Raw genomic sequence first — 27,974 nt, 5'->3', positions numbered from 1 at the left:
TATTTTTCAATATCAACGCTAATTATTTGGCATTATTCTTTTCATTTCTTCTCATTGATTCCTAAATTACTTTTAATTTTAATTTTTCATTCATTAATTAGTGGTGTGCTCGTGTTTGAACGAAAGCTAATTTTAGTGGTCGTCACTGTAAATAACGGTTTTGCTTGACATCTATGTAAATAATTGTTGGCTAAATGCTGAAATTTCTACATACAAACTGTATTTACATTCACATATTTTCTATTATAATATTCAAAAACAGTTTCAATTATATTTATATATTAATCTTTGGCTTTTTTGTATTTACACTTGTCGAATTTTAATCTTTTACAATATTTTTCAGATGCTTTTTTTTATTTATATTGAATACAATCTTGAGCTTGAATTTAATATTTTTACCGCTTAATTTAAAATAAATATTTTCTAATATACATTTCCTTTCATTTCAACTACTTTTCTTTTCCAATTCAAGCTCCTGTAATATGCTTTCCAACTTCTTGTCAGATCTATTTTTGCTTACTATTTTGCTTCCCTTTGAAATACGCCGTATATCAGTTCTAGTGCTTTAGTTCTTCTGCTCTCAGTTTCACTTAACATGATTTCTTTTTATTTTGGTTTGCTTAAAAGTATTTGTATATCTACTTAATATGCCTTAAAATGTAATCAGTTGCAGTGACTTTTTCCATTACATTTATCCAATTTTATTTATTTTAAGTTGTATATCGTCTATAATTCTTACGTGGCAGCCAAGTCGTACTCTTCGACACTCTGACACACCTCTTTTCAATTTTCAGTATTTTTCTCCACTTTCTGTTCCATATTTTTACTCAATGTAGTAACTGAAACTACGCTTGCGCTTGCTCCCTATAGTTTTCAATCTTAGTTACCCGGATTTTATCCAACGATCGATTGAATATTCAAGAGCCGAAATCCATCTGGAAAGAATTGTAATGAAAAAGTTAAGAAATTTTCTTATGTACAAGTACATACTATATTCGTATAGTGTTTTTCATAAGACTTTCTAAAAGCAGTCTAAATCCCATGACGGAACTAAGACAAGGCTTACTGTTATTAAATCTGATCTTCGATTGAAAAACTGCTAAGAAATTGATTGGAAGTAAGGAATATATTGGACTTGGGTTGGGACCCTTTGGTAGGTATTCTAGTTTTTCTTCAAGATCCTCTACTTTTCCTAAAGTTTTCAGATGATTTTCTGAAACTGCTTTCATTTTAGTAATGGGCTTTACTTTCCTTAATACCTAGAGGGGAGTTTTTAGTGACCTGTGAGTGGAACATACTATTGCTATGACTACAGCACTGTGCAGGAGTTACCGGGGTTATTAAGTCAGGTCCCTTCGGAACGCTTAATATGCTCCTGCCTCAACTGCCCAAAAATGTGTTTACCCAGAATTTTGCAGCAAGTTCTGCTGTAAAATTCAAGGAATTAAGCGATTGGAACCGCAAGGTTATATGTCAATAGTTCCTTTTATATATTCCGTATAAGTTTATTCTCTTGACATTTAGAATGGATGAAACATTTAGTTGGGGAGTAGAATACTAGATTTATCTAAGCCCACTGTGCCCAAAATGCACTAAGGAGTAGAGCCTGGGGGTATACCCCAATGATCTTGACATCTCTATTTCTGAACGTTTAACAAACTCAGCTAGCATCTTCAAAGCGGAAGTACTAGATATAGAGAAGATCTGTAGAGTTCTATTGACTAACTTTGGGAAGATACAGAAAGCAACCATATATACAGGTCCCCAGAAACTCACCTCTTTTTATCCATTTCCGATTCGGTGCAGAAATAATAATGTCGCAGTTTGGTCTCTGGCGGTATAATCTCGAAGGAATTCTTCTTGCCTGAGGCATTTGTCGACATCGATGATACCTTATAGCCATGCAGACAAGCCATACCTAGAAAAAACGAATAATATACGAAAATAAGATTCCAACCAAACGAGAAAAGAGAGCAAAACAGAGTAGACATGTTGTATAAACAAACAAACAAGTGAAGCGCAACCAAACACAAAAATCAAAAACAAAACGAACAACAAAATTACATGAACACAAAACTGGAAGAATACTTGCAGACAAAGTGAACAAATGTTTTACATTAACGCCGACCGAAACACTCACCAAATGCCGTCTTACTATTAGCATCCTGATAGAAATACAAACAAGCATCCTTCAGCACACAGTAGCGCTTCGACCAGCCACACCAGCGGGAGCCCAATTTCAACAGGTAACCGAAACAGTCCGGACGTGTAATGCTGCACGGCGGTTGGTAGAGATTGTGCGCGCTGCAGGCGGCCGAAGAAAGTGCCACGAAAAAGAGAGTGGAAAAATTAATAGTTGTACAAAGAACAAAAACGAGATTAGAATTTCTCGGTATTTTCGAATTGAAATTGACTAAAAAATGGTCAACCCACCTATTATCCAGCCAGGGTGTGCCCTGTGTGGCCGCTTGCTTGAGCAACTTAATCCAACGGCTGGACAGCTCCTCCGTATCCGCGGCCACATACAATGGTATGCCTTCGCCGGAGTCAATTTTGAAGGCGTATGGCTTACCGACCTCAGGCGGGCAGTGATCAACTGTATGCTTGGCCATGATCATAGCGCCAACGGGTTGATTGTCCTACAATGCCAAATAATATTGTAAAACATATTAAACTTCAATAAAAAAAAGATATATTGTATATACTTTTACTCACATCTTCGGTTTTATAATAGTACAGACAGTTGTCCGGTCGCAACGAGAACCAGCGACGCACCCATTTTTTCGTATTCGGTGCGCCTTTCGCTTGGCCGCTCTGTCGCCACAAATAGCCGCTAAAGATCGGTTGGCTCGGCGGCTCTTGTTGCTCATGCATGAGCACACCGATTGTGCGCGCCACCTCCAGCTCGAGTGTCTCACAACCATCGTGTGCGATCTTTACCACTTCGGTATGATGTTTATCCAAGACCTCAACGCCATTCACCGATATGATTATGTCGCCAACTTCGAGTCCAGAGCTCTCTGCCGGTGTTTCGGGTTCAATGGCGGCGACCACGACCGGTTTCGAGCCGTGTATGCGAAAACCAAATTCACCAGACTCACTCTTAACCACAATCGTTTTGTCAACACCTTAAATAGAGCAAGAGGAAAATAACTGTAGTATAGTAGTATAGAAAAATATACAACTAATATTTTTAATTATCTAGAAGTATAAAATTATTGCTGTTTAAATGAGTAACAATATTTTTAATTAATATGTGACCCTTCTGTACCCCTTTCTCCCGCTGTAAGCTTTGAAATCACATGTGATTCGCGCGCCCATACCAAGAGCATTAATTTCAGCAGATCCTCCAGTTTGCGTCGCAAGGAATCCGACGACGAGTTTGAGGTTATTAGTTCTGTGAAGTAAATTTTGCATTTTACAAAGGAAGAAAATGAAATAATAACACAAGCAGCATACCAATCATCGTACTACTTAGGTGTTTTGACACGATTTTTTGTTTATCCGTGGTGTTCTATGGATTTTTAAATTTTTGTATTAAAGTTTTGATATTCGATTTTTTTTTCTTTTTTGATATTTGTTTTTTGTTTTTTCCAAGGATGATTTCTCTCTTTTTTGTTGTAATGGCTTCCCCTTGTTCTACTTTCTTTTATTTGTTTATATTTCTTTTTTTTAATGTCTCGAATTCGTTATATTAATTTCTTTTTCTTGTTACTGTCTTATACCTTTTTAAAAATTCTTCAAGTGCTTTTGCTGTTTCTAAATCTCTTTTTGTTTTGAACAAATTATAATTATTTCGACTTTATCTCTCGGAGATCAGAGAATATGAAATAGTCTTATATGAGTATACGGTTCAATGAGTCCGTCTTCCTTGAAGGTCTGATCCATAAACTGTCGAAAAATAACTTAGTTACCCGGCAAACAATAAATATAGTAAAAACAAAAAAAGTTAATTTCGGTTGCTCCGCTTCTCTAATATCCTTAACAAATACTAAGCTCCCTTACAAGAATTGGTTTTGATCGGTCAGTTCATTGTCTAATTTCGGGAAGATATGGCTTCAAATGAAAAAATCGTCCACAGAAGCACTTGATACCGAACATTCAGTTTGCATGACAGCTATATGCTATAGTAATCCTATCTGCACAGTTTCTTTAAAGATTGTACCGTTGTTTTAGGCAATCCATGCAAAATTTCGTGAAGATACCTCTTAAAATGAAAAGTTGTCCACAGAAGCACTTTATTCCGCTTATTCAGTTTGTTCGGCCTGAAATCGGCGGTTCCAGGAAATGAACAGCGCATTGGGAAGAAAAGGATATGAGCAAAGTTTCGGATCGATATCTCAAAACTGTAGGACAGACTGATAGACATGGCTTAATCGATTCAGCTCGTCATGACAATCAATTCGCGGGCTTTTCAAGAGGGACGCTACAAAAGGTAACCGATAGGGACAGCAAACGACGCCATATTTTTTCCAACTATTTTGACATTTCTCTTCAGTAAAGTTTGTCATTTCATCATAGAAAGATACCCGATCCAACAACGAGTCGAAATTATTAAATTTTGCTACCGAAATTCGGAGTCAGGGCCTCAACTTTAAGAGCGTTACGTCAAATTTACGGTCGTCATAATCGTCCTGTCAGATCAACAATTGAGCGTCTAGTAGAAAAATTTGAATCTACAGGCACAGTACAAAAGGTTCCCTTGCCAATGAGACAAAAAGTGCCCGTAGTGTCGAGAATATTGCTACCGCTAGGACATTAATTGAGGAAGACACAAATCAGTCTATTACACGTGGTTCTCAAGCGTTACGGTTTGGCGTAGTTTATGGGCCGGCGGCATCATTGGACCGTACTTCTTCCGTGACGATCAAGACCGACACGTGACTTTGAATGGGAATCGCTACCACTCAATAATGATAACCGAATATTTTTGGACCGAATTGGATGACATGGACTTGGATAACATGTTGTTACAAGGGGATGCCGCCACAAGCTACGCAGTAAATATCACAATCGATTCATTGAAAGCCAAGTTGGGTGAGCGTGTTGTCTCATGAAATGGCTTAGTCAATTGGCCGCCTCGGTCATGCAATGTGACGCCGTTAGACTATTTTCTGTGGGACCTCGTCCCTTTCCTAGGTATCTTTAACATTGAGTAAGATTTGTTCACTCAGCTCAAAGTGATGATCGCTCAAATAATGCCCTAGCCCTAGCAGGCTTAAGTGTAAAAACTCTATTTCGAATATTAAGCGAAAGTGTTGACCGGAAACGAAATTTAATTTTCATTCAAACGAAATATTTCCCAAGCCTACAATTTTACTAATGGTGAGGATGTCTAATATTCGACTGCGCCCGAAACAAACGCTTCCTTATTTGTTTTTGCTGGAATTAGAGGTCAAGAGCACGAAATTTCCAAAAAAAAAATCTTGCGCACTATTAATTGTAAGAAGCTCTCGCGCCTTAGTATTTTCACATTTTCCTAAATTTATTTTGCAAGTTTTTATCACTATATGAAAAGCACATTACACATTTTCCATACTTTCATGTACACATATCTATATATTTGTTATTTTTTAATAAATTTGTAGGCACTTTAGTATATGCAATTAATTTCGCAAATAATTTCACCGCTTCCTCGGCACTCGACGCCTTTGTCAATGAACCACTGACCGCTCGACCGCCCGATATCTATGCGTAACTCACTCGCCACGGTGCCTTGGCTCGCGCGCTAATTAATCTTATCGACTATTTTTAAAACGCACAATCAAAGTGTATAGGGCTCTAAAACATAATGCCGACATTAGATGCAACAATAACAATTACATATGTTTTGTGGCGAAATACAACTCAATCACTTTACTTTTGCCAAAAAATGGCTTCCTACGTAAGGCACGCAACGCACGTTCACGCGAAACAAGTGGCCAGACGCTACTACGCGGCTTTACGCTCGCACATTGCGCATTTCGAAAATTTCTAAATTCACGTCACACATTTTCCTACTAAGAAGTTGTTTTTGTAAATGCTCGAAAATTGTGTTTTGTTCGTTTGCGCTCACGATTGCTCAGTGTTTCGTCTGCACGCCGTTCCAAAATTAGATATTCGAAGTAGATAGCAACAATGTTGCGAAATTTGTGCGCTACGTGCTTTAATCCATTTCAGAATCGGCGAGAGATAATATAAATTCGGCGCTACAATTGGTTATTCAATTTATAGCTGTGGTACAAAAATATAAAAAATTCTAAATTCGAAACTGAGTTTTACTGGATTCATTAATTTATCAATTTGTAGAAACATTTTTATAACTAGATTTGAAATACGTTTTGAAAATGTTTGAAAGCTTGGAAGACAAAGGCATATTTTGCATTAAGTGGATATTTTGGTCCAAAAATATCGATTTGTTTATAATTTCAAAGTTTAACTATCATTCAAACTTTTCAAGCATTATTTTAGAATACTAATTTTTTAGAATTAGAATTTAGAATTAAGATATTGGCTGATAAATTCGATATAAAGTCACGTGGAAATTCGTAAATCTTTATATTAGGTATATGGAGGCTAAGGGAAATATTGACCCAATTCAATCTGTTTGTAGCTCACATATGGACTATTATCAGGAAAGAATTCTCACAGAATTTCAATTATATATCTATTTTCGGTAAAAAGTCAACTACATAGGCTGCTATATATATCTCTGAAAAAATACGATCGCGGTGCTTCAAAAGACGTTTATAAGATCGTCACAGTTGACGAATCATGGATCTATGCGTATGAGGCCGAAACAAAACAGCCGATGATTTAAAATTTGGTGTTAATGGGAAGTAATCAGCGATAACCGAATATTTTTGGTCCGAATTGGAAGATATGGACTTTGACAATATGTGGTCCCAAACAGAACAGCGCCATAAGCCCTAGCAAATATAACAATTGATTTATTGAAAACCAAGTTTGATGAACGTGTTACCTCATGAAATGGCACAGTCGATGAAATTGCACCAGTATCATATACCATTCAATTTACGCAATTTTTAGTCATAAGATGACACCCCTCAAGTGCACTATTAGTACAAAATTTCTCAATATTCAGGAGAGGATTTGTTTTGTGGTAGAAAACTATTGCCTACATTTTGGAGCAAAGCTTAAACTTAAAAAAAAATGTGGTAACATTTAAATAAAAACGAACGGATTTTGAAGTTTTTTTTTGAGCTACATACTTGATGGATCCCAATACAAAGCTATTAAACAGTCTAGGGTAGACTATAGAATACAAAAAAATTTCAATATTTGTATGGCTTTATCTTGTCTTTTGAAGTTCTTCTAAAATTAGTGGCATATAGTATATGTGAACTCTTTTTAAATATATATAGTTTACTTTATCATACTTTGCTTATCTACACCCTTAAATTAATATCCATTGTTTTCTTCTCTTTTCAGAATACGATAACACTGGTGAGTCATATTACTATACTGTAGTTACTTCTCATTAAAAAAATATAGTATTTTTTGATTGATATTTTTTAAGTTAAAATTAATTAAATTAAAATTAACTAAAAAAGTTAGAAATTTTTATAATTTTTATCGACGAAGCTCCTAAAGTTTTTCGTTTCTAATACATGTCATCACTATAAATTCAACAGATTATATTTATTCCTCGACGCGGTTTTCTATACCTATGTAGGTAATTCATCAATCCGTGCATTTAATTCTTTCTGTTAAAGCAGAACTTCTAGGGATCTTATGGTTAGAAATCTGAGATAATTAATGTTTAAGCTTTTCGATCGAGTAAAAATATTGACACGACTAGTAACCCGAAAAGCTAATGAATGCTATTGGTTGACTCTGTAAACAAAAATTGGTTCATAGAGAGTTGCTCCTTCCTAACACAACCAGTTTGCAATCAACATTCGGTATTCCAGTAATTTTCAGGAGTAGGTTTGAAGCCCTACTACAAATATAGGTGGGTTACAGCTTTTTTTTGTTGGTTCAACCTCTTACAATAAATTCTAAGAACTTGCATAATTTCACAGGTCAGTTGACAATTCTTGGCATATTCCCCTTTGTGAAAAACCGAAGAAAAAGACACAGTACTAGCCCATATAAGTTTTAAACGCACCCCGAAAGAACTACTGTTTTCTATGGCATAAATATTTAAACTTACGGAAATTATTGTTCCGTTGGCGATGATACATTTCCAAGGTGCAACGTCGCTGCACCAAACGATGTAGTATGACTTGATACTTTGAGTGAAAACTGCGCTCCGACTCCGTTGACGGACGGCGATCACGTTGGCGATCTGTGTTAGAATAATGAAATATAAATGAAAATCACACGCAACAGACTTATAGAACACGTACCGAAACTTTGGTGATTTAGCTGGGTCCAAACATCGGCGTCGGTGAGGCGTGAATAACGCGCTGGATCGTAATGACCACGATAGATAATCTGCTGGCTCTGCTCAACCGCTGCATCTGGCAGTACACACGGACTCGAACCGGCTGGACGTAAGCTCTGTGGACTACGTGAGTGTACGCTCTCGCGACTGCGTTCTTCGCTCTACAAAAACGATAAACTTTTATTATTGCTATGATCTTGCTAAGACTTTGTAAAACCCACCTTTGCGCGTATATTCTCCTGGCGTGTCTTATAATGTCGACCACGTTCGCCTGCATGATAACGCTCTTCAGAGCGAAAACGTTTGTCCATCTTCTTATAAAGACGTTGCGTTGTTTTCGCAGTTACCGGTGAGTCTGCGAAGTCCGAGGGCGGTTTTACAATATCCTGCTCATGCTCATTTCCCATATACGGCAGTGATTCGACAGAGTCGCCAGCCAATGCGCTTATATTAGTAGTCTGACCCTCTGTACCCTTACCGCAGTGCAGGCAATGACTATGTGGCTCCTGCACCGGACCATCTGCTTCACTGTAGAACACCGAATCGGAACCGGGCGAGACGGAACGTAGAGACTCTATAGATTTTGCTTTCAGCTGACACACATCTGATGCAGATTTTGTGGTTTTGGCGGTCACGGCAGCGGTGGCAGTATGCGGTGTTGTGATTTTACTCGTCTTGCTCTCCGTTACATGTATGTCCTCCCGTTCTTCCTCCTTCTTAACGCTAACGCTGTAATCCAACAGCTTCTCGGCGCTACCCGCTGTCGGCGGCATGCCGTACGAATTCACCAAATTTTTTTGTCGCTTCGGGGTACTATCATCGCGTGAACTCCGTCTAAATTGACGACGTATCTTTGGACGGAAACGTTTAATGCGATTCGGACTTGTAGTTTCAATGGCGTGCCCACTAGTGGTGGACTGTTTCTCTGTTATTTTCTCCTTTGTGGCTGCCGCAACCGCCGCAGCTAAAGGCGTGGCATGTGCGCCGGCCATTGCCGATGCTGGCTTCTTAATCGGACTAGTGAGCGCGCGTAAATTCTCCTTTTCGATGTCTAGTTTCATTGTCGTCTTACGACGTTTACGTTCCTCATCGAGACGATGACGTCGTGACTTGATCACATGATCATCATCGTGTGGACTCTCATAGTAGCCGGACGATGAGTAGCGTACCTCACTACGTTCATCATCCGATATGGATTCGGGTTTGATGCGTGGCTTCTCACGTACAGCGGACGGTTCGACGCTGGCGGTTGGCGCACCAACACTTTTGACGTGCAGAGCTTTGGTAGCCGACGCTGTTGCTTTCTCAGCTGGCTCCACACGCTTCTCCGCATCCTTCGCAGATGGCGATGGTGTCGCCAGCCCAGCGACATTATAGCTGCCCGACGATGTGCTGCTAATCGAGTGCGAGGGTGAACGTTTCGCCTGCTCTGCTGTGGGCACAGGCGACTTGAGCTGCAGCTCGCGCTCGAGCTTATGCGGTTTAGTGGGTTTTTCATCATGCTGCAGTATATCCTCGGTCAGCACTTCACCGCGCGTTGAGTAGAGTGAAGAGGCGCTCTCAAAGGATGAACCTTGCGTACGGTCAATCTGTGAACTTTGTGTCGACACTGGTGGGTTATGAAAATAGAGACAAATGAGAGGAAGCACACGCTTAGTTAACGTCCATATACAATGGCTCAGGGTTAATACACTCTAAGCGAGCATTGAACTAGGCTAAGAAGCATTACAGACACATATTTGGTTTTGTTTTTCTTTTGTGGTTTAATTTACAGAAGCGTTCATCAAGCAACAACAACAAATACCATACGAAAGTACTTAAATGCATATACACGCAATCAGCTAAGGACGTTTACAACAATACAAACATGTAATGTGACAGACTGTATGTGAGTATGAGAGTGTGTGTGTGTGTGAAGAGAGCGGTTAGAGGAGAGCACAGCTAAAAGGCCTAATCGCTTGCGTGCGCGAGTGTGTGTGGCTGTGTCGGCTGTTAAGTGCATACAAATAAGTCAGAGGATTATGTGCGGATTGGTTATATGTGTAATCTTTCGATGATGGATTGACAGCCGCTGAAAGATGGATGGATAATGAATAAGTAGCTAGTTTACGGTTGAGGATGATATGCTGACGGTGGTGGTGATGAGGATGGTGGTGAGGTTGAAGATGGTGATGATGAAGGATGGTAGTTAGTCGGTAGGAAACTAGTTACGTGGTTGCTCGTGTCTTTCGTGTGTGCGTGTCTGTGTGTTTGTTAAGCAGCAAGGCACACTAATCTATTGATTGACTGTTCAATTGACACTTGTCGCTTTCAAACCTGGTACTTGTGTCGTTGATGATGAGCTTGTTGTTGTTGGTGGTGTCTTAATACCTGGCGTGCGCTTCGACGTGTCAGTACAAGTGGCATACTCGTCGGTATTCGTGCTGCACTCCGACACATCTGTGGTGTTATTGAACTTGTTGTTGCTGTTGTTGTTCAAAGTAGCTGCGGCGGTCATGATCGCGTCGCTGGCAGCACGCGCCTGCTGCACGTCGGATGTACGTCGTCCATCGCGTGTTAGTGTGGGTAGCTCCTGCACGACGCGTTTACTTGTGCCTGGTGATTTTTTGGGTGAGATCTCTTTGGCCAACGGTAGACTGGGTGTGACTGCGATTGAGGGTGTGGTGATTTTCTGCGGCACCGTTAGCGTGGTCGGTTTGGGCTCGCGACTCGCTTGCGGTTGTTGTGTGATAAGCGCGCCGGATTTAGCGCTCTTAGCGGTGGTGGGTAGTGCGTTCACCGCAATGCCATAGGTGGGACTCTGAAAAGAATGATACATCAATATTGTTATACATTTGGGCTGTATAAAGTTCGGTTGCTAAACTCACCAAATCCACTTGTGTGTCCTCCAAATCCAATGCGTCCGTATCCACGGAGCTGCGTTGTTGGTGTTGCAGCAGTAGATTTTTCCGCCGCGTCGTTGGTGTCAGCAGCATATTTGCATTGGTGTATGCGCCTTCGGTGCCTTCCTTCGGCGGTTCGGCAGTTAGTACGGTAACCTGCGATTCATTCCAAATGCCATCTGAGTGATCGCGTGTTACGTCGTTCGCGAGCGAATCCGAGGATGGGTATGTGGATGCATTTGCGAAGAGCAATTCCTCGCGGCAAGGACTTGGTGGCGCCGAGATGCCGTTACCTTTTTCAGGCGAGACATTTTGTTCATCCAAGCTCACGGAACGTTTGCGCATGCTGGCGCGTCGTTCGGCTGCCATACTCGGCGCACTTGCGGGTACATTCTCGTATAATGGATCATGTTGATCGCTTTCTTCTTGCTTGGCTTTTTCGTCTTCTATATCTGTGGCCTGTTCCGGCTCAGCCTCATCCTCGTAGTCATCTTCACTGATGGAGGAACGTGGTTCGCCTGCTTGTAGTGCGCGACAGTTTTCACATTCTTCAACCGCTTTCTGTTGTTTGCTTTCCTCAAGCTGCGCTACTGTTGGCGGTAGTGGCTTATAGATTGGTCGGTATTTAGCTTGTGGAACTTGTGCGCTCGCTTTCATCATAACATTTGGTTTGAAGTCGATAAAGATCTCTTTCTCATCACCGGAAATTTCCTCACTGCCGCCTATCACCGGTTTCGGTTTAACCTTCGAGCGAAAAGATGTGCGTGGACCGAAACCATCAATCAGTTTTTCGGTTTTTACATAAATTGGCATTGACTGGCGTCGTAAGTCATCGCGTCTGAATGGTGTGGGCGTAATATCAGCGTCCAGTGGTGGCAGTACGGCTACCATGGACTTACGTCGACTTGTATCGACAACTTCGGGTTCGGGTGCGGGCTCCGCTGTCAACGTGGAAGTAGATGTCAGTGGCTCGTCGGCATCTTTACAGTACTCGCTCGGCGGTGGCAACAAATGGGGCTTGGAGAAGTCAAGCAAACCGCCATTACCACCATTAACACCGCCATTCGGCTCACCCATCAATTCCGTACAGTCGGTTATGTGTTTACATATCTCATGTGCATGCAGTGGTTCACGGCGTGGCAGACTGTTCGAGCTAAAGCTGCTCTCGCGATGGAAAGTGCAAGCGCGGCGTGGTAAACTGTTGCTCTCGTAGTCGAAAGCGAGCGCGTCCTTAGGAAAATAGGGCATACTCTCCTCCGAGGGCAGTTGTGACGAGCGATGACTGTAGTAGGAAATTGTGTCAAGCGGTGGCGGTGGTTCGTAGTAATTAATATTGTTTGGATCACCAAGCTCCAATGGTGATTTTGGCGGTTCTTCCGACTGAGTGCGATAAACAGCGTTATGATCGATAAAGTTTCTAAAAATAAGTTGATAACAGATTAGAGTTAATTAATTTGAGAAGAATTAATATGGAAGCGAATTCTAGAATCTATGTGCTCCTGTTGAACTTACCTGATTTGCCTGTCATCTAACCCCGGTAACACTTTACCATTCGGCATTTCCGATAAACTTTTTGCGAGCTTCTTACCATTCAGCAGCCCATTCGTCTGCGCGCCTTGTGAGACCACCTTCACCTGTAGTATAAAGAAACCAAAATTACACTTTGCCTGATGGAGCTCAGCACTTGAGCGCGCTACCAACCTTATGCATAGTTCGTGGACTCAGCGCCAAAACCTGCGCGAAACCATCCTTTCGCACCTCAGTTTGCGTGGCTTGCGTCTTCATGGCATTACGGAACTTCTTTTCGACCACCAACACCTCGGGACTGGGTGGTGCTAACACCTGCGTGGCACACGTCAAGACACCCATACCGGTCGGCATCATACCACCATGCGCCGTCGCTCCAGCACCACTGACACCAAGTGGCATATCATCCATATGTGCGAGAGGCCTGCCGGTTAACAAGGAAATCGGTTGTTCAGTTTGGATCTGAGCTCCCAACTCGGCGGCACTAGCATAACCGGTCGGTACGAACTGATGTATGTGGATGGGTGGCCCGTGATGATGTTGATGTGAATGGCCATGTCCATGCGAGGGATGAATATGTGGCGCATGCTGATGTATGACGGCTTGTTGTGCATGTGGATGCATGGCGAGTGCGGGTGGCAACGTTGTTATATAATTGGTCGGCGGGTGTGGATGCTGTTGTTGCTGCTGCTGCTGCTGCTGATGTGTCATCTGTTGTTGCTGTTGTGTATGCAAAATCGTCGGCTGTTGCGCCATATGCGCGGGCAGTTGCGTGGACTCATAGATGTTACCGGTGGCAATGATCGGTTTCTTGCCGCCAATAAGACGTTCCTGACTGCGTGTGGTCTTCATGCGACCGGAGGAGCGGAAACCCAAATTGACATCGTCGAAGGAGGTGAGTGTATGCGAGCGAGCGAAACTGACATGCTTAGTTCTGCAAATGAGAATGCACAAGTAGCGCAAAAGCGTATGAGAGAGTATGAATGAAGTGTGTTTGGTGCGTGTGAAAAGAGAGAGAAAGAGATAGAGAGAGAAATAGTTAAGGAAAGTAGTTGTGAAAACTGATTTTTGGCGTGTGGATGCAATAGTTAACGAGCTCATTGTGTGCTAAGTGGTCATTTTGCGTATGCACGATTGAGTTCATACAGTTTTTACGCCAATAACAGTATCACTAATTGTTGGGTGCATTGCTTTTGTCAATATCAGCTGTTTGTCTGACGTCACAATAGCAGTTGCGCTCAAACTTTTGTTGACAATCAGTCTTGCTCTCACTCAATTCTCTCTCAAAGCAATGCTTTTGTGACGTCTCGAAAAATTTTGTTGAGAATTTTTGCTTTCGTCTGCTCAATCGTGTATTCTGCGTAACTGAGTAACTGTTTTGTAACGCTTAATTTTACCTCGGTGTTGTGCCGCCCATTTGTAGTTGCTGGCCGGCTGGCAGTCCGACATGGGTGGGATAGTGATACGAACTGCAATAAAATGGATCGAGCATTACTCACACACACAGACGCATGCACACACGTGTTTCTTTTTTTTTTGTTTTCTGTTTTAATTAGCATATTTTTTCGGCTCTAAACAATGTTTAATCCGTTCGGCGTTTATACGTCATGCTTCGGTTTATTTTTATATTCGTATTTCTTTTTTTATTGTTTTTGTTTTATTAATTTCTACATACCAAACATTTTCGAGTGGATGTGTGAAGTTTTGAAAATGATTCTGTGCGCAAAGTGCAAAACAGTTGGTCATATAAATATTCCGATATTGGTAATCAGTCGGTGTTAGCCAACAAGTCAGGCTTGCGCTGAAGAATTTTTGCAAGTTTTGTGTTTTTGTTTTTTATATTTTAATTTTTTTTTTACGAAAAAAACGATAATAATAAATAGAGGAATAGAGACAAGTATTTATTTTTAACCTTTCATTTGCCAAGTACTTATAAATGGTAAATGTTGGTAAAGTCGAGCTTTAAGCACGAGCTTTATTTGAAGGCACAAAATCTATGGGTGATTGAATGGTTTAATCGGAAATATGTTTATAATAATTTTTTGCATGTTTGTGCTCTTCGAATTGGTGCGCATGCGCAATGTAGAAAAGTTGTTAAAGAAATTATTGAGCGCTTTAATGAGAGCTTTTTGACTGACTGCTTTTGTACGACAAGTTTGTAGAAAGTTGTGGAAAAAATGCATGCAGCGTTCAAGCGGGGGAATATAACAGTCTATAGTTACAGGGTTAATTGACAAAACTGTATAAGGATAAGGAGAAAGAGCGCGATAGTAATACAAGCTTTTGTAGAGTTATAAGAGTTATAAGAGAGAAAGAGACAGTTAGACTTAAAAAAACGTTTCGGTATGAGTATGCATGACGTCGCTGATGTCGTTTATGCGCATGAGAAGCGTCAAGTTGTAATAAGGGTTCTAAGAATACACAATATAATACTTTTTAGCAGTAAGTAGGAAAAAAAAGCTTGTAAGTAAACAAGTTTTAAGAAAATTGTGAAATAATAATATTTGCAGCAAATTAAAAATGAAAGTAAGTTATCAATATCGATTTCGATCTCTATTTGGCACACTTTAAACACTAGCGAACTCTTTTCCGATCTCTAAAAGCACTGTATGCAAGCTTTCTGGGAGCTTTTTAACATCAAATAAGCTATTTCTGAGCTTAATGATATAAGTCTTTCTCTAAAATATAGCGGTTTGTCAAAGAATCCTTTTTCGTTCTTTGACCGTACTGTATGTGAGATTTTTGCGAGCTTTTTAACATGAAATAAATTATTTATGAGCTTTCAAATATAAGTCAGTTGAGTATTAACTAACTTCTGCTCTAAAGAATAACGCTTTTTAGAGGATTTTTCTCCAATCTCTAACATCACTGTGCGCGAGCGAGCTTTTTGGGAACTTTTTAACATGAAATAAACTATTTCTTAGCTTTCGAATTCACTTGAATATTAACTTACTTCTGATGTAAAGAGTAACGGTTTATTAGAATTAATTCTGAAGCGCTGTCTTTATAAATTTTTTTGGTATTATTTTGACTTAGCGCCCCATTTAATAACTGGTCTGTACTGGTTCTAAAGGTGCCTCAGGACACTATTGAATGTTTGCTGGTCCCACTAATGCCTATAGTTTAGTTTAGCTTTAATCTCAGGATAGATGTCTCACTGTCATGAAAAATGTCAAACTTTACGATAAAAGTGTGAGCTTTCAGACCGCAGCACTAGTGTCCCGAAACTCCCGAAATATAAAAAGCAACCTGCGTATAATCCCCACAAAGGATATTAATACACTTTCAGGCTATATATTATGATTTTATAAGGAAAAATTAACGAATTTTTTCTAGTAAGAAATCTACTAAGGTCTTATAAAGCTATAATGTTTGAAACCAAAGTCAAAAGCTTTAGAAAAAGCTTCATGAAAGTTTAGCTTAAACATTTTGTCGCTGATAACTGGCTTCTAATTCCTTAAGCTTAGCGACAAAAGTTGCTAACTACCCTCGTAACTTTTACAAAGATAAACTGTTCAATAAATATAGCGTTCGATTCGAGCCAAAAGGAGCTTATACGAGTATATTGTAGCCCCTGACGAATTTCTTTTATACTTCCACTCCATTGTAATACCGAAGTCCTTGGAAAAAAAAATATATTACACTGGAGTCACTTTCAAATAGAGATCCTTTCTACTCCAACCAAATTTGCAAATAAAACTCAAATTTCTAAGAAATAAAGTTACCAGAGGACCAAACCCGGTTACGATATTGCACAATTTCCAAAAACAAAAGCATAAAAGAGTCAGATTTGTAATAGCAAAAGCAACAAAAAATTCAGCTAGCTACTGAAAACTGAAAACTGCGCAAAAGAGGTTGAAGCTCATGCTCCATGTTTATGAGCGGCCACAATGTTTTAAAGTTTAGACTTAAGCAAAAGCTTGCAACAAATCTAACGATAGATACCTTGGATCGTTGGTAAAGTTGACATTCTCGTTTCCAATGCCGCTAGGAGCGCCCATCCAGGAGTAGCGTTGGTTCTGCGGCATACCCATGCCTCCCACTGAAGCGCCAGGGCCGACACCAACACCGACAGAGCTTGTGCCAGCGCCAACGCCGGTGTCTTGCGTTTTCGCAGTGCTCAATATGGAAGCTGGTTGACGTCGAAAATAGGAACTATCCATGTCGGAATCGGGCGATTTGTCGTCGTGATTTTGAAAAGGTCGTTGATAGCTGTACGTAGTAAATAATCAAGCTAAAAAATTTGTTTATTTCATATTTCCGTTAAACGAACTTACCGCGGATATTTGTAGAAGGGCGCGTACGCGGCTAAATTCTCATCGGAGGGCACACGCCGACCCACACAGCCGCCCAGAAACGATTGCTGCACACCGCTACGACGCGAGAGACAGCCGAAGAAGCGATCGCGACGCGGCCGCTCGATGCTATGCAGCTGACGATCAGTTAGGCAGTACTGTACTTAAGGACAAAAAGACAACAACAATAAAAAATAAAAGTAACCAAATGCAAGTGGCAGCCGAAAGTGCGGAAGAAGAAGAAGAAAAAGTAGCATACGAAAACGTAGAGGACAGCAGTACAAGAAAGTAAGAAGAAGAACAGAAAAACAGAAAAAATAAACGAGTGAAATAAAAAGAAAAGCATTTAACACGCTTGCCGCAGAGCATTCACCTGTTCGCGTATGTCGCCTTTGGAGTAAACGGATGGGCGCGGATACAGTTCTGTGGAGGAGGTGTGTCGCAAACGGCGTCGGCTCATATTCTCATCTTCGGAGTCGTAACTGCGATCGTAATGGCTAGAAGCCGCTGACGACTGCAACGACAAAAAGCGAAAAGCGTGCAACATAATTAATGGCTTTCATGTGGCAGCAACCGAACGAACGGTGCGATGCGGTGCGGTGCCTACTTACCTTAGACGCCACCTCAATGGTGCCTAACGAAACTGCATGATGTAAACCTGCAAGTGGGCACAGAGTTAGACGGTAGGCAATTCGTGAGAAAAGTGTGTATGTATGTATAGGGTATATGTGGCATATGTATTGCTGGCAAATGCTGAAAATAATTAGCAAGACGAAATTAGTTGCAACTAAAGTGTGGAACCACGTTCGCTGCTCGGCGGCACTATGAGACAATGAGTGCAACGAACTTGTTGACCGGCGCGCAAAGCGCAGGCGCACACCGCAATCGCAACTGGGGAAAATGTGCTGACCGTTTAAATTTCAATTATTACCGATTAAGTGGTTGTTAATGGGAAATATGGCTGCGACTAATTGTGGCAAATGGCAAAGGGTGCGGTTAAGTGAGCAGTTCTTACTAAATGTTGGCAGAGATCGCTTTGGTAGATAAAAGTAATTGAACGCTTTCACAGTGGAAGCTATAATATTACAGAAAGGATCCTCTTTCAGTAAGAATTGAACTACGTATGGACAACTTGGCACATTTTATGTCGAGATCTTAAATTGAGCGTACAATGCAAGCCATATCACGTCGATCTATGGGATCTTGAAAAGTTCCAAGAAGATCCGAAGTTTTCGAGCCATTTTTTTTTAACGGTTAGGCCCATTTCTGGCTCATTGGGTATACAGACAAGCAAAATTATCGAATCCGGGTTAAAGAGCAAACTGGAAAGTCTCAAGAACTGTCATTTCATCCAGAAAAAAATAACGGTTTGGTGTGGTTTGTGGGCTGGTGGAATCATCGTACCTTATTTCTTCAAAAAATAATACCGGCGTGAACGTAACCGATAATGACGACCGTTATCGCGTCATGATAATCGACTATTTGATGCCTGAAATTGAAGCTCGTGATCTCGGCGGCATTTGGTTTCAAAAAGACGGCACCACTTCCCACACATCGCATCATATAATGTATTTCTTGACAGAACACTTCTGTGAGCAGATAATATCACGTTTTGTACCGGTTGATTGGTCTCCAAGGTCGTGTGATATCACACCGTTAGACTTTTTTGGGTTTGGATATTTAAAGTCTAAGGTCGGTGCGGCCAATCTTGCTTCGATTCAGACCTTGGAGCAAAACATCACGAGTTTCATTCGCCAGTTACCAGTCGACCTTACCAGTTACCAGAGACCTTAGATCGGCGTGCAATCCTCATTTAATTATCTATTATGGTTATTATCTATTATTCTAGTTCACCAAAAAGGAACTTCACTTTTAAATCACCAACACTTTCTGCTTTGGAATATGTAATCGAATGTATGCCTATGGATTTTTATGCAGTTTTATTTATGGTTTTGAGTCCATTTATGCCCTAAATGGTTCTGGAATTTAGATTTTGTCGACTACGAAAAAAAAATTGGAAAGCTTGTCCCTTTGATTACCCAGAACTCTAAACTAAGAATCATAAAGGCCGTCATACAGCGTATCGACGAAACGCCTAGAGCCAATTCGCCGAGTTCGTAAAAGGACTGGCAACCGACATGCATGAACCTTAGTTTGGCGACAGCTGGATAGTGGAAAAGAAAATATCTAGACGTTTCCACCTAATTTTCTTCAGTGCAACTTTGACCAATTGCGTCCTCTAAAATCTTTAACCTCACCGCGTGAGTGGCAAAGGGATAGTATTCAGTTGGAATGTTATCAGTCTATAAAAGCCGGTGGTGTAAGCCTTGCTTAGAGCCAGTAGTGCAATGGACTTTTTACGTAACACTCTGCGACGGAAGGTTTTCGCAACCCGCCAAGAGGTAGTTGGTGTGTTGGTGCGAGGCCCATAGATTCAGCGTCCGGGTCTTGAGCTTAATAATACTATTTTTCTAAAGAGCACTTATAATTATTTGACGTATTTTGTGAGAAATTAGCCTAGATGTAGGCTTTGGATAACTTTTTTGTTGAGCAAAATTAATTTTGTAGCCATTTATCCCCTGGGTACGTCTGGAGTTTGAATTAGTAAACTGTATAATAAAGATCTCTATAGTCACTTTTTGCGCACCTACGATTGAGAAATGCTATGTATGACTGGTGTGCGACTTGACTAACAACCAGCCTAAATGTAGGCAACGTTTTTATGAGACATTTTATTGCTATTTGCCTTTACCGAAAAAAAAGTAAATGAGAACAAAAACAATGAAAATAAGCAGTTTCAGTGGTACATCCTTGCATTTAGCACTTCCATTGCATAATTCCTATTTACTTATTTTTGCTTTGCCACCATAATTTCTTTCTTTGTCCCAGCGTGGTTCACCTTCCACTCAGCTGTAATTTTTCAAATTGCCCAACCCACACGTATTTCAGTTATAAATGCGAAAATGTACATTTAATGAATGTGCTGAAGGTCTTTCTCAACTTTAACTTTTACTTTCTGCCACTTGCTGTTCACCTTGCTACCTTACAATTACGTACTTAACTACTTAAAGCTTACATATTATATCACACGCTCACCTGCACTTTCATATGCACAAAACAACAACAACAGAAACAAAAAAAAGAAACAGAAAAACTTAAATGAATACAATCGCTGATTTGGCAACACCTACGCAGAAGTGAAAAGAAAAGAAAATAAAGAACACACACACTCACTCACGAACTGTGAAGAGCACTCGTGTGAGGAGAAAGGCCAGAACACCTGCGTAAGCGTGTATAGTCAACGACGGAAGATAATGAAAGTTAAGTAAGTAAAGTGTAACTGTATATGTATATTTTTTTGGTTGCTTTGTGTTCGCACAATGGCGACCGCGTGCAGGACATGTCTTGCGTTAAATAAAAATCCAAAGAAACGCACGGCGTACAGCGAAATTACATTTGTACCAACAACAAGTACAACAAAAGCAATAACCAACATACAACTGACCTACCAGCTAACTGTACATGATATGCTGCCACTCACGTTGCCACCCAACACAAAAATTCGGTCAACGCAACATTCTCCGCAAATGAGAAATTCATAAGTGTTGTAAATGAGGCTTTCGGCGACAGTCAGTCAAAGGAGGTGGCGCAACAAAAATTGAGGATTAAGTATGGTAAAGTATGAAAAAGTTGATGAGCTGCTGCTGGTTGCACAAGCCAACTTTAGTGACAAGTGACAACGCACGCGAAATTGTTTGCTTTTCATGTGAGAGGAGAGTGTGTTCTTCACTTTACTAGGGTGTTCAGGTCGAGTTGGCATTTTCGAAAATTAAATTTTGAGATTTTCCGAAACACTTGAGTTAATACAAAGAGTTAAATTCTGCAGAAACGTTTCTTTAAAGCATGGTTTCAAAGCTCTGTAAAGCTCAAAAATATTCCATTTTTAAGCTAATTGACTAATTTTTTATATTTATACCCTGAACAGGGTATATTAAGTTTGTCACGATTTTTGTAACACCCAGAAGGAAGCATCGGAGACCCTATAAAGTATATATATAAATGATCAGTATGTTGAGCTGAGTCGATTTAGCCATGTCCGTCTGTCTGTCCGTCCGTCTGTCCTACCAGCTAACTGTACATGATATGCTGCCACTCACGTTGCCACCCAACACAAAAATTCGGTCAACGCAACATTCTCCGCAAATGAGAAATTCATAAGTGTTGTAAATGAGGCTTTCGGCGACAGTCAGTCAAAGGAGGTGGCGCAACAAAAACTGAGGATTAAGTATGGCAAAGTATGAAAAAGTTGATGAGCTGCTGCTGGTTGCACAAGCCAACTTCAGTGACAAGTGACAACGCACGCGAAACTTTTTGCTTTTCATGTGAGAGGAGGACAAAGCGTGTGCTTCATTAGGGTGTGCTGGTCGAGTTGCCATTTTCGAAAATTAGATTTTGAGATTTTCCGAAACACTTGAGTTAATACAAAGAGTTAAGGTCTGCAGATACGTTTCTTTAAAGCATGGTTTCGAAAAAGGCGCTAAAAGCTCTGAAAAGCTCAAAATTACATTTTTAAGCTAATTGACTAATTTTTTATATTTTTCATATAAATTTGAATTTTTGGAATAATAAATCAACTAATTTTTCAGTTTTTCGAAGGAAAAAATATTTTTATGATCAAAAAAATCTGTTTTTAAAAAATCACTTTGCATTAGAAAGCTTTGATTCATCGAATTTAATCTGAAATTAAATTTCGAAAATTCGAAAATAGGGTTTTGAAAATTTCGAAAACACTAAATAGTAATAAATGTCAAATGCTGAAGAAATCCGTTTTAAAACATCGTTTAACAAGAAGAAAGTTTTTATGTATCGAATTCAATTTATACTTAATATTCGAAAATTCGAATTTTTAAGTTCACAAAAATCCTTTAACATCAGAAAGCTTTTATTAACAAAATTTAATCTGAAATTAATTTTCGAAAATTCGGATATTAGATTTCGAAATTTTCGAAAATACTTTAAATAACAATAAATGTCAAATGCTGAGAAATCTTTCTTTTTCACACAAATTAACTAATTTTTAAATAATTAAAAATTCGTGTATTCGAAGTAAACAGCATTTTCAAAAATCGAAAAAAACACATTATGACAAAATCGCATTACTGATCACCCCAATTACGTACTCACCATTTGGTCGCATCGCCACAGCCATTCTTTTCGGTGCCCGAACTACTCACTGCTTCCACTGGCTGGCTGCCGTTGCCCGTCGCTGTTAATCCTGAGCTGGTGTGGCGGCTGCGACGTGAGTTCACCTCTAGAATGTTTTGTAATTGTAGTTGACGCTCATGCGTTGCCGGTGCACCATATATAGCCTCAAATATCTCCCACTCTATACAAATGAGTGGAGTGTGTACACGAGCATGCCGCGCTGGGCAATTTATTTAATGTTGCTGCCGCGTCACTGTTGACGCCACCACTGTACGCAACGTGCATCCGCCAGGCCAGGCGGAGCAGCTCGCTGGCCTATTGACGCGCTCAAATGCGCCTTGCTAAGTCTGACCTAGTCGCCGTCGCCTGTGCTACTTGCTGCCAAGTGTTTTGTTACTTTTGTTGTTGTGTTACTTTTCTCGTTTGCAAATGTCAAAAATGTGTCGCTTAGTCGGTTGGCAAATTTAATATTTGATGATCATAAATCTTCTTGGCTTCTACTTTCCACTGGTTTTTGTTTTGATTTTTTACTGCTTTTGCTTTCTATGAATGTTTGGAAGTATTAGTGTGAGCTGCTCCTGCGTGTTCACTTTTTGTATTCGTGTGTGTGTGTTTGTTAAGGATTTCGTTGTATGAACGGTGTGTTTCCGGTTGTGATTGCTATTGCTATTGTTGTTGTTTTTGTTGGCAGTTACATATGCATTTAGTTTAATAGGTTAGGTAATTTGGTGTCGTTGTTGCCGTCAATTGACGTCGGTTTGCTGCTGCGTGTGTTCAATTTTCACAAACATGTGTATGGTTTGATAATTATTTTTGTTGTTATTTTGAACGATTGTTGTTGCGGGAAATAGAAGTTTATATGATTTGTTGTTGTTTTTCTTGATATTGTATTTTTATATTATTCATATTATTTTGTAATAGTATTGTTGTTGTTGTCTTTTTCCTTGGAAAATTTCTCATTTCCTCGTCACTGTCAATGTTAGACCAGCGTTCTCAAGTTTCTAACCACACTTTCTTAAATTTTTTCAATCACTCTCGGAGAAAGTTATATTTTGAAGAGTTCTGCCAATTTTTTCACTTTTCTTTTTATTGTTTTTTATTGTTTGTCTCTGTTTCTTTTGCTTTCATTTTATTCTTGAATTTTGCTTATTTTCTTTGTTTATAATTTTCTTTTTTGATGACACTTTTAGTCTCGCTTTTACTTGTGTGACCTTGACATGGCTTGTGTAGTTTCGAGTTTACTGTTTTATAATTCGAAGAAACTCAAGTATAGTTTTTTAAGATTTCCCTCAATGTTTTTTATTAATTTTTATACACTTGCAACATGTGGCTAGGAGTATAATAACAGATGATCGAATTAGAGGTATTTTTCAATAGGATTTTTTGGACAGATCACGCGTGGGTCGTGTCAAACTGTTTTGGCATTATTTTGTTCAGTATTGTTTGGCATTTCGTCATGGAGAGACTAATGCCCGAACAACGTTTACAAATCGTTCAACTAAATTTACGAAAATTCACGTTCTATAAGAATGTGCTTCTCGCGCTTCGCTCAGCTTGTGATCAACATAATCGTCACCCATCTTTAAATCCAGCATTCATTATTGGACAATATTCGACCGAATAGACCGTATCTAAGAGTGTACACCAAGACCGTGGAGAGTCGATTTGACGCCGCTCACAGCAACTCGGACTGACTTAATGTACGACTTGGCGAATTTTACGACGAGATCTTAATTTAAAAGCGTAAAAAATATAAGTACAAGTTGTACAAGAACTGAAGTTGGAATGGAACGACTTTCACTAGCGATATCGCTTCGCTCTATAGGCTATTGAAAAGCTCCAAGAAGATCTGACGTTTTCGAGGCAAATTTTGTTCCGTGATGAGGTCCATTTCTGGGTCAATGGGTATGTAGACAGGCAAAATTGTCGTATTTGGTATGAAGAGAAATCTGAAGAGGCTCAAGAGCTGCCATTTCATTCAGCAATATAACGGTTTGGTGTGGTTTGTACGACGGTGGAATCATCGGTCTATGTTTCTTCCATAATGATGCCGATGAGAACGTAACCGTTAATGGCGATTCGCACAACAGCTAGTTCTACGCATTGGAATTGCCCCGGATTTTATCCTGGCAAAGGCTGTTATTTCGGTGATCCCCGTTTAGATCGGTAAGTTTTAACCGTTAATGGCGACAATCATCGCGTGATGATAACCGACACTATTTGATGCCTGAAATTGAAGCTCGTGATCTCAGCGACGTTTGATTTCAACAAGACGGCGCCACTTTTCACGGATTGATTCAGAGAAAGCTTCTGTGAGCAGATAGTTTCACGATTTAGGCCGGTCAATTGGTCGCCAAGACTGTGGGATATCACACCGTTAGACTTTTTTTTATGGGGTTATGTAAAGTCTAAAGTCTATGTGGACAACCTCGCATCGATTCAGAGATTAGAACAAACCATCACGCGTGTCAGTCGCCAGTTACCAGTCGAAATGCTCGAAAGAGTCAACGAAAATTGGACCAACAGATAGACTATCTGAGACGTAGCCGCGTAAATGCCACAGAATGTTCAGTCGAGTGTTAATGAGTGTTTTTTCTTGCTCGAAATGGATCACCACTTAGTAAGTCTGTATTCTGGTGGGTTGGGTTGAATCGTGTCTATACTTCACTTAGCCCTTAAAATTTTCGAATTTCCGGATGACTTTATATCGACAAATATGTGAGTTATCTTAATAAAATTCAGAGAGCGTATTTTTCAAATGAAGGTTAAAAATACGTACTTGGAAGATCTTCCCTGGCTTTAAGCCTTGTAAGTTGCAAGAGTATAAAATGTTCGAGTATACCCGAACTTAACTTTACTTATTTTTACATATATTTTTTTTTGCAAATCTTTAACATACTTTTTTTTTATCATCGAGAACTATTTCGACAATGAACAGTGCTTTTATGAAAAAGTCAATTCCATTAGCTTGCTTTCTATACTTAGATTTTATTTCTTCTACTTACAAATAACTTAGTTAGTCTGACATGTCTTCATCATAAAGTGCCGTTAAGTCAATGACCCTTACAACAGGCGGCGAATCTGCCTCATAAAGTTGCTTGTCTGGAATATTAACGCCAAGTTCTTTTAAAATGCCGCGTAAACGACGAATTTCACGATGCGCTTCGTCTAACTCGTGTTCCATGTTTTCAACAATTTCCGTCGGTGTGGGTTTATCACCTAATTCCTCGCGTACAAAATTTAAGATATCGTATGGCTTTACGCGGTATAGTTTTCGAAAAATTTCATTAAGCTTGGCGAATATACCGCACTCACGCAGATATGCAATATGCATAGGTGCGCGTCCATCCTTTATAAACTCTTCCATAATTTTACTTTTATTAAATAAATTCAATTGAAAACTTCTTTAATTGATGCTGCAAAAAAGTGATGAGGTTAAAAAATTTAGAAAATACATAAAATAATTATATTAAGCATTCCAAGATGTTTATTACACCCGAAAGGAAACGTCGGATATTCTAAAATGTAGATACAGTATATTATCGTGACCAACTGCGTCGACCTAGCCATGTCCTTCAGTATATCCAGCTGTATGTGGTATAAGCAAACTTGTTCCTAAACTTTTGAGATATCGAACTGAAAATGTGCATACATGCTTCTCTCACCAAGAAGCTGCTTATTTGTCGGAGTCTTTGATATCCGACAACTATATTATATAGCCCCATACAAATTAAGCGTTTGAACTAAAGTCTTTGTATGAAAAACTTTTTTATTTGATGGCATATCTTTATGAAATTTAGTATGAGTTATTGTTCATAGAAATAATGTAATATCGAAAGAAATTGTTCAGATCGGTTAACTATAGCATATAGCTGCCATACAACCCGAACGATCGGAATCAAGTGATGGTATGAAAAACTTTTTTATTTGACAAGCTATCTTCATGAAATTCGACACAGATTAATATCTTAGACATTGCTGTAATCTCTCCACATATTGTTCAAATTGGGCTACTATACCATATAGCTGCCATGCAAATTAATGAATAAAAAGTAATAAATTTAGAAAAATTTCTTATTTGAAAAAGGAAAAGACCCTTTAATGCTTTAAATTTTTAGAGGAGAATTAAAGCTTCGGTTCATCCCAAACTAATGTTTTTTTTGCTTTTAAAGGCGCTTAAAAGACCTACATGCTCGCATATTTAAAACTAACTTCCTTTCAACATTTTGCCTCAGCCTTCAGCTACTTGCTTCAACGTAATTCTACTGTTTGCTTCTAAATTTTACAAATTTCACTTCGCCTACTTTTTCTTTACTTCCAACTAGAAAGCTGTTATTTTCACTTTTTTATTTATTTTTCCCTAATGCTGCGCCCATTCCACCTTGAAATTATGCTTTCATTTAATTAATTCCTTCAATGCTGTTTCAGCTGTTTTCTCAACACTCGTCAATCCTCATTTTTCCACGCTACTCGGCTGCGTACGCGACTGCTGCTTGTTGTTGTTGTTGTTTATATTTTGCCACTTTCCATTTTTGTTGCTGTTGCTGCCGTAATTTTCAGCTTAGCATTGGCCAAGTTGTGTCTTTATTTTTCTACTTTATTGTTGTTGTTACAATTTTACATTATATGTGTGTTGTTGTTGTTTTATTGTTTGCTGCTGCGATTTTCTGCTGATTTGCAAATCTGTGAAAATTCAGCAACACAGCATTTAAATCAATTCTTCCGTCCCTGCTTCGCCGCAGCGCTTGAAGCGCGTTTCGCCAAATATTTGTACATGCACACACTTAGGCACATATGTATGTGTACATATACACATTCCAATAGTCAGCAGCGATAAATTTTTATACAATTCTATTTCTGCTTGTTGTCTATATCTGTGTGTGTGTGTCGAAAGCTGCACTGACGCTGTTGTGCTTACTTGTGCGTGTGTATGTATGTATATGTGCGTGTAACTGTGTCTATCGCCAGCACACGCTCGCTAAACTGGACTTATGCAAGGCCACCAATCGATATTCTTGGCCCCAGCAAGGAAAAACACACCAACAACAACAACAACGCCGTCACATGAAAACCATTTGCTGTGGGACGTGTGGAGTTGCTACAACAATACAACAACAACAGCAGTCATAATTCGGAAATTGAAAAATTAGCAATTTTCGATTTCACTTTTTCATTTTTCACTGCGTTCTGCACTTTCTTTCACCAGCACACACTTCGCACAACTTACACTGAAGTCACCGTGCACCTAAAAGTATGCTACGTTTTGTATACGTGTATGCGACGCTTGAGTTTTCAGTTTTTCGCTGTGTTTCGCACTTTCAGCAATATTTTCACGACACTTTTTCACCGTTACGTTGATGTTTTGCAAATATTTCGAGTTTTTTTAGCGATTTTTTACCGTTTTCATGTCTGTGTATGCGTATTTACTTGGTTTTCGCGTTTATCAGCTAAATGTATTTGCATATGTCGCGTGTATGTATGCGCTTGAGTGTGTGTATGTGTGTGTGTGTGAAAAATTATTTTATACAAAAGTCAATACGCCCTTGTGAGGGGCAAGGAAACGCAGGCGCGCGCTTAGTTGATAGTAGTCAGAACTGCACTGGATGACGGTGATGCTGGAACTGAAAGAAAAGCAAGTCGCTTTCATTCACAGCAGCGACGAGCAGCAGACTCGCA

General features: G+C 39.6%; 1 protein-coding gene across 1 annotated transcript; it reads right to left on the bottom strand.

Annotated features, from left to right (window-relative positions):
- LOC105222736 (uncharacterized) lies at positions 1–27,940 on the bottom strand. The gene is made up of 24 exons (XM_049454578.1): positions 27,526–27,940; positions 25,304–25,714; positions 22,278–23,539; positions 17,705–17,751; positions 17,467–17,607; positions 17,076–17,251; positions 16,744–17,010; positions 14,474–14,599; positions 14,196–14,267; positions 12,973–13,732; positions 12,784–12,905; positions 11,257–12,688; positions 10,760–11,189; positions 8,611–9,998; positions 8,352–8,550; positions 8,156–8,290; positions 6,868–6,908; positions 3,460–3,514; positions 3,272–3,397; positions 2,716–3,128; positions 2,434–2,639; positions 2,141–2,304; positions 1,777–1,918; positions 1–935 (listed from the first exon to the last, which is right to left on the bottom strand). Exons 3-24 carry the CDS (start codon positions 22,300–22,302, stop codon positions 884–886), a joined length of 6,519 nt encoding a protein of 2,172 aa, XP_049310535.1. The 5' UTR covers positions 22,303–23,539; positions 25,304–25,714; positions 27,526–27,940; the 3' UTR covers positions 1–883.
- Positions 27,941–27,974: the final 34 nt, after the last annotated feature.

Source organism: Bactrocera dorsalis, chromosome 1 (genome assembly GCF_023373825.1).
Source record: "Bactrocera dorsalis isolate Fly_Bdor chromosome 1, ASM2337382v1, whole genome shotgun sequence".
NCBI lineage: Eukaryota > Metazoa > Arthropoda > Insecta > Diptera > Tephritidae > Bactrocera > Bactrocera dorsalis.
This window is presented reverse-complemented; position numbering and strand designations above follow the sequence as displayed.

What these genes read in the sequence shown, in the direction of transcription:
- LOC105222736 (XM_049454578.1), bottom strand. Translation starts at nt 22,302, where the DNA reads ATGGCTGTGGCGATGCGACCAAATG. An exon ending in GTCCACGAACTATGCATAAG is followed by an intron (nt 12,906 to 12,972) that starts GTTGGTAGCGCG and finishes TTTATACTACAG; the next exon opens with GTGAAGGTGGTCTCACAAGG. An exon ending in CCTAAGTAGTACGATGATTG is followed by an intron (nt 3,398 to 3,459) that starts GTATGCTGCTTG and finishes TTTACTTCACAG; the next exon opens with AACTAATAACCTCAAACTCG.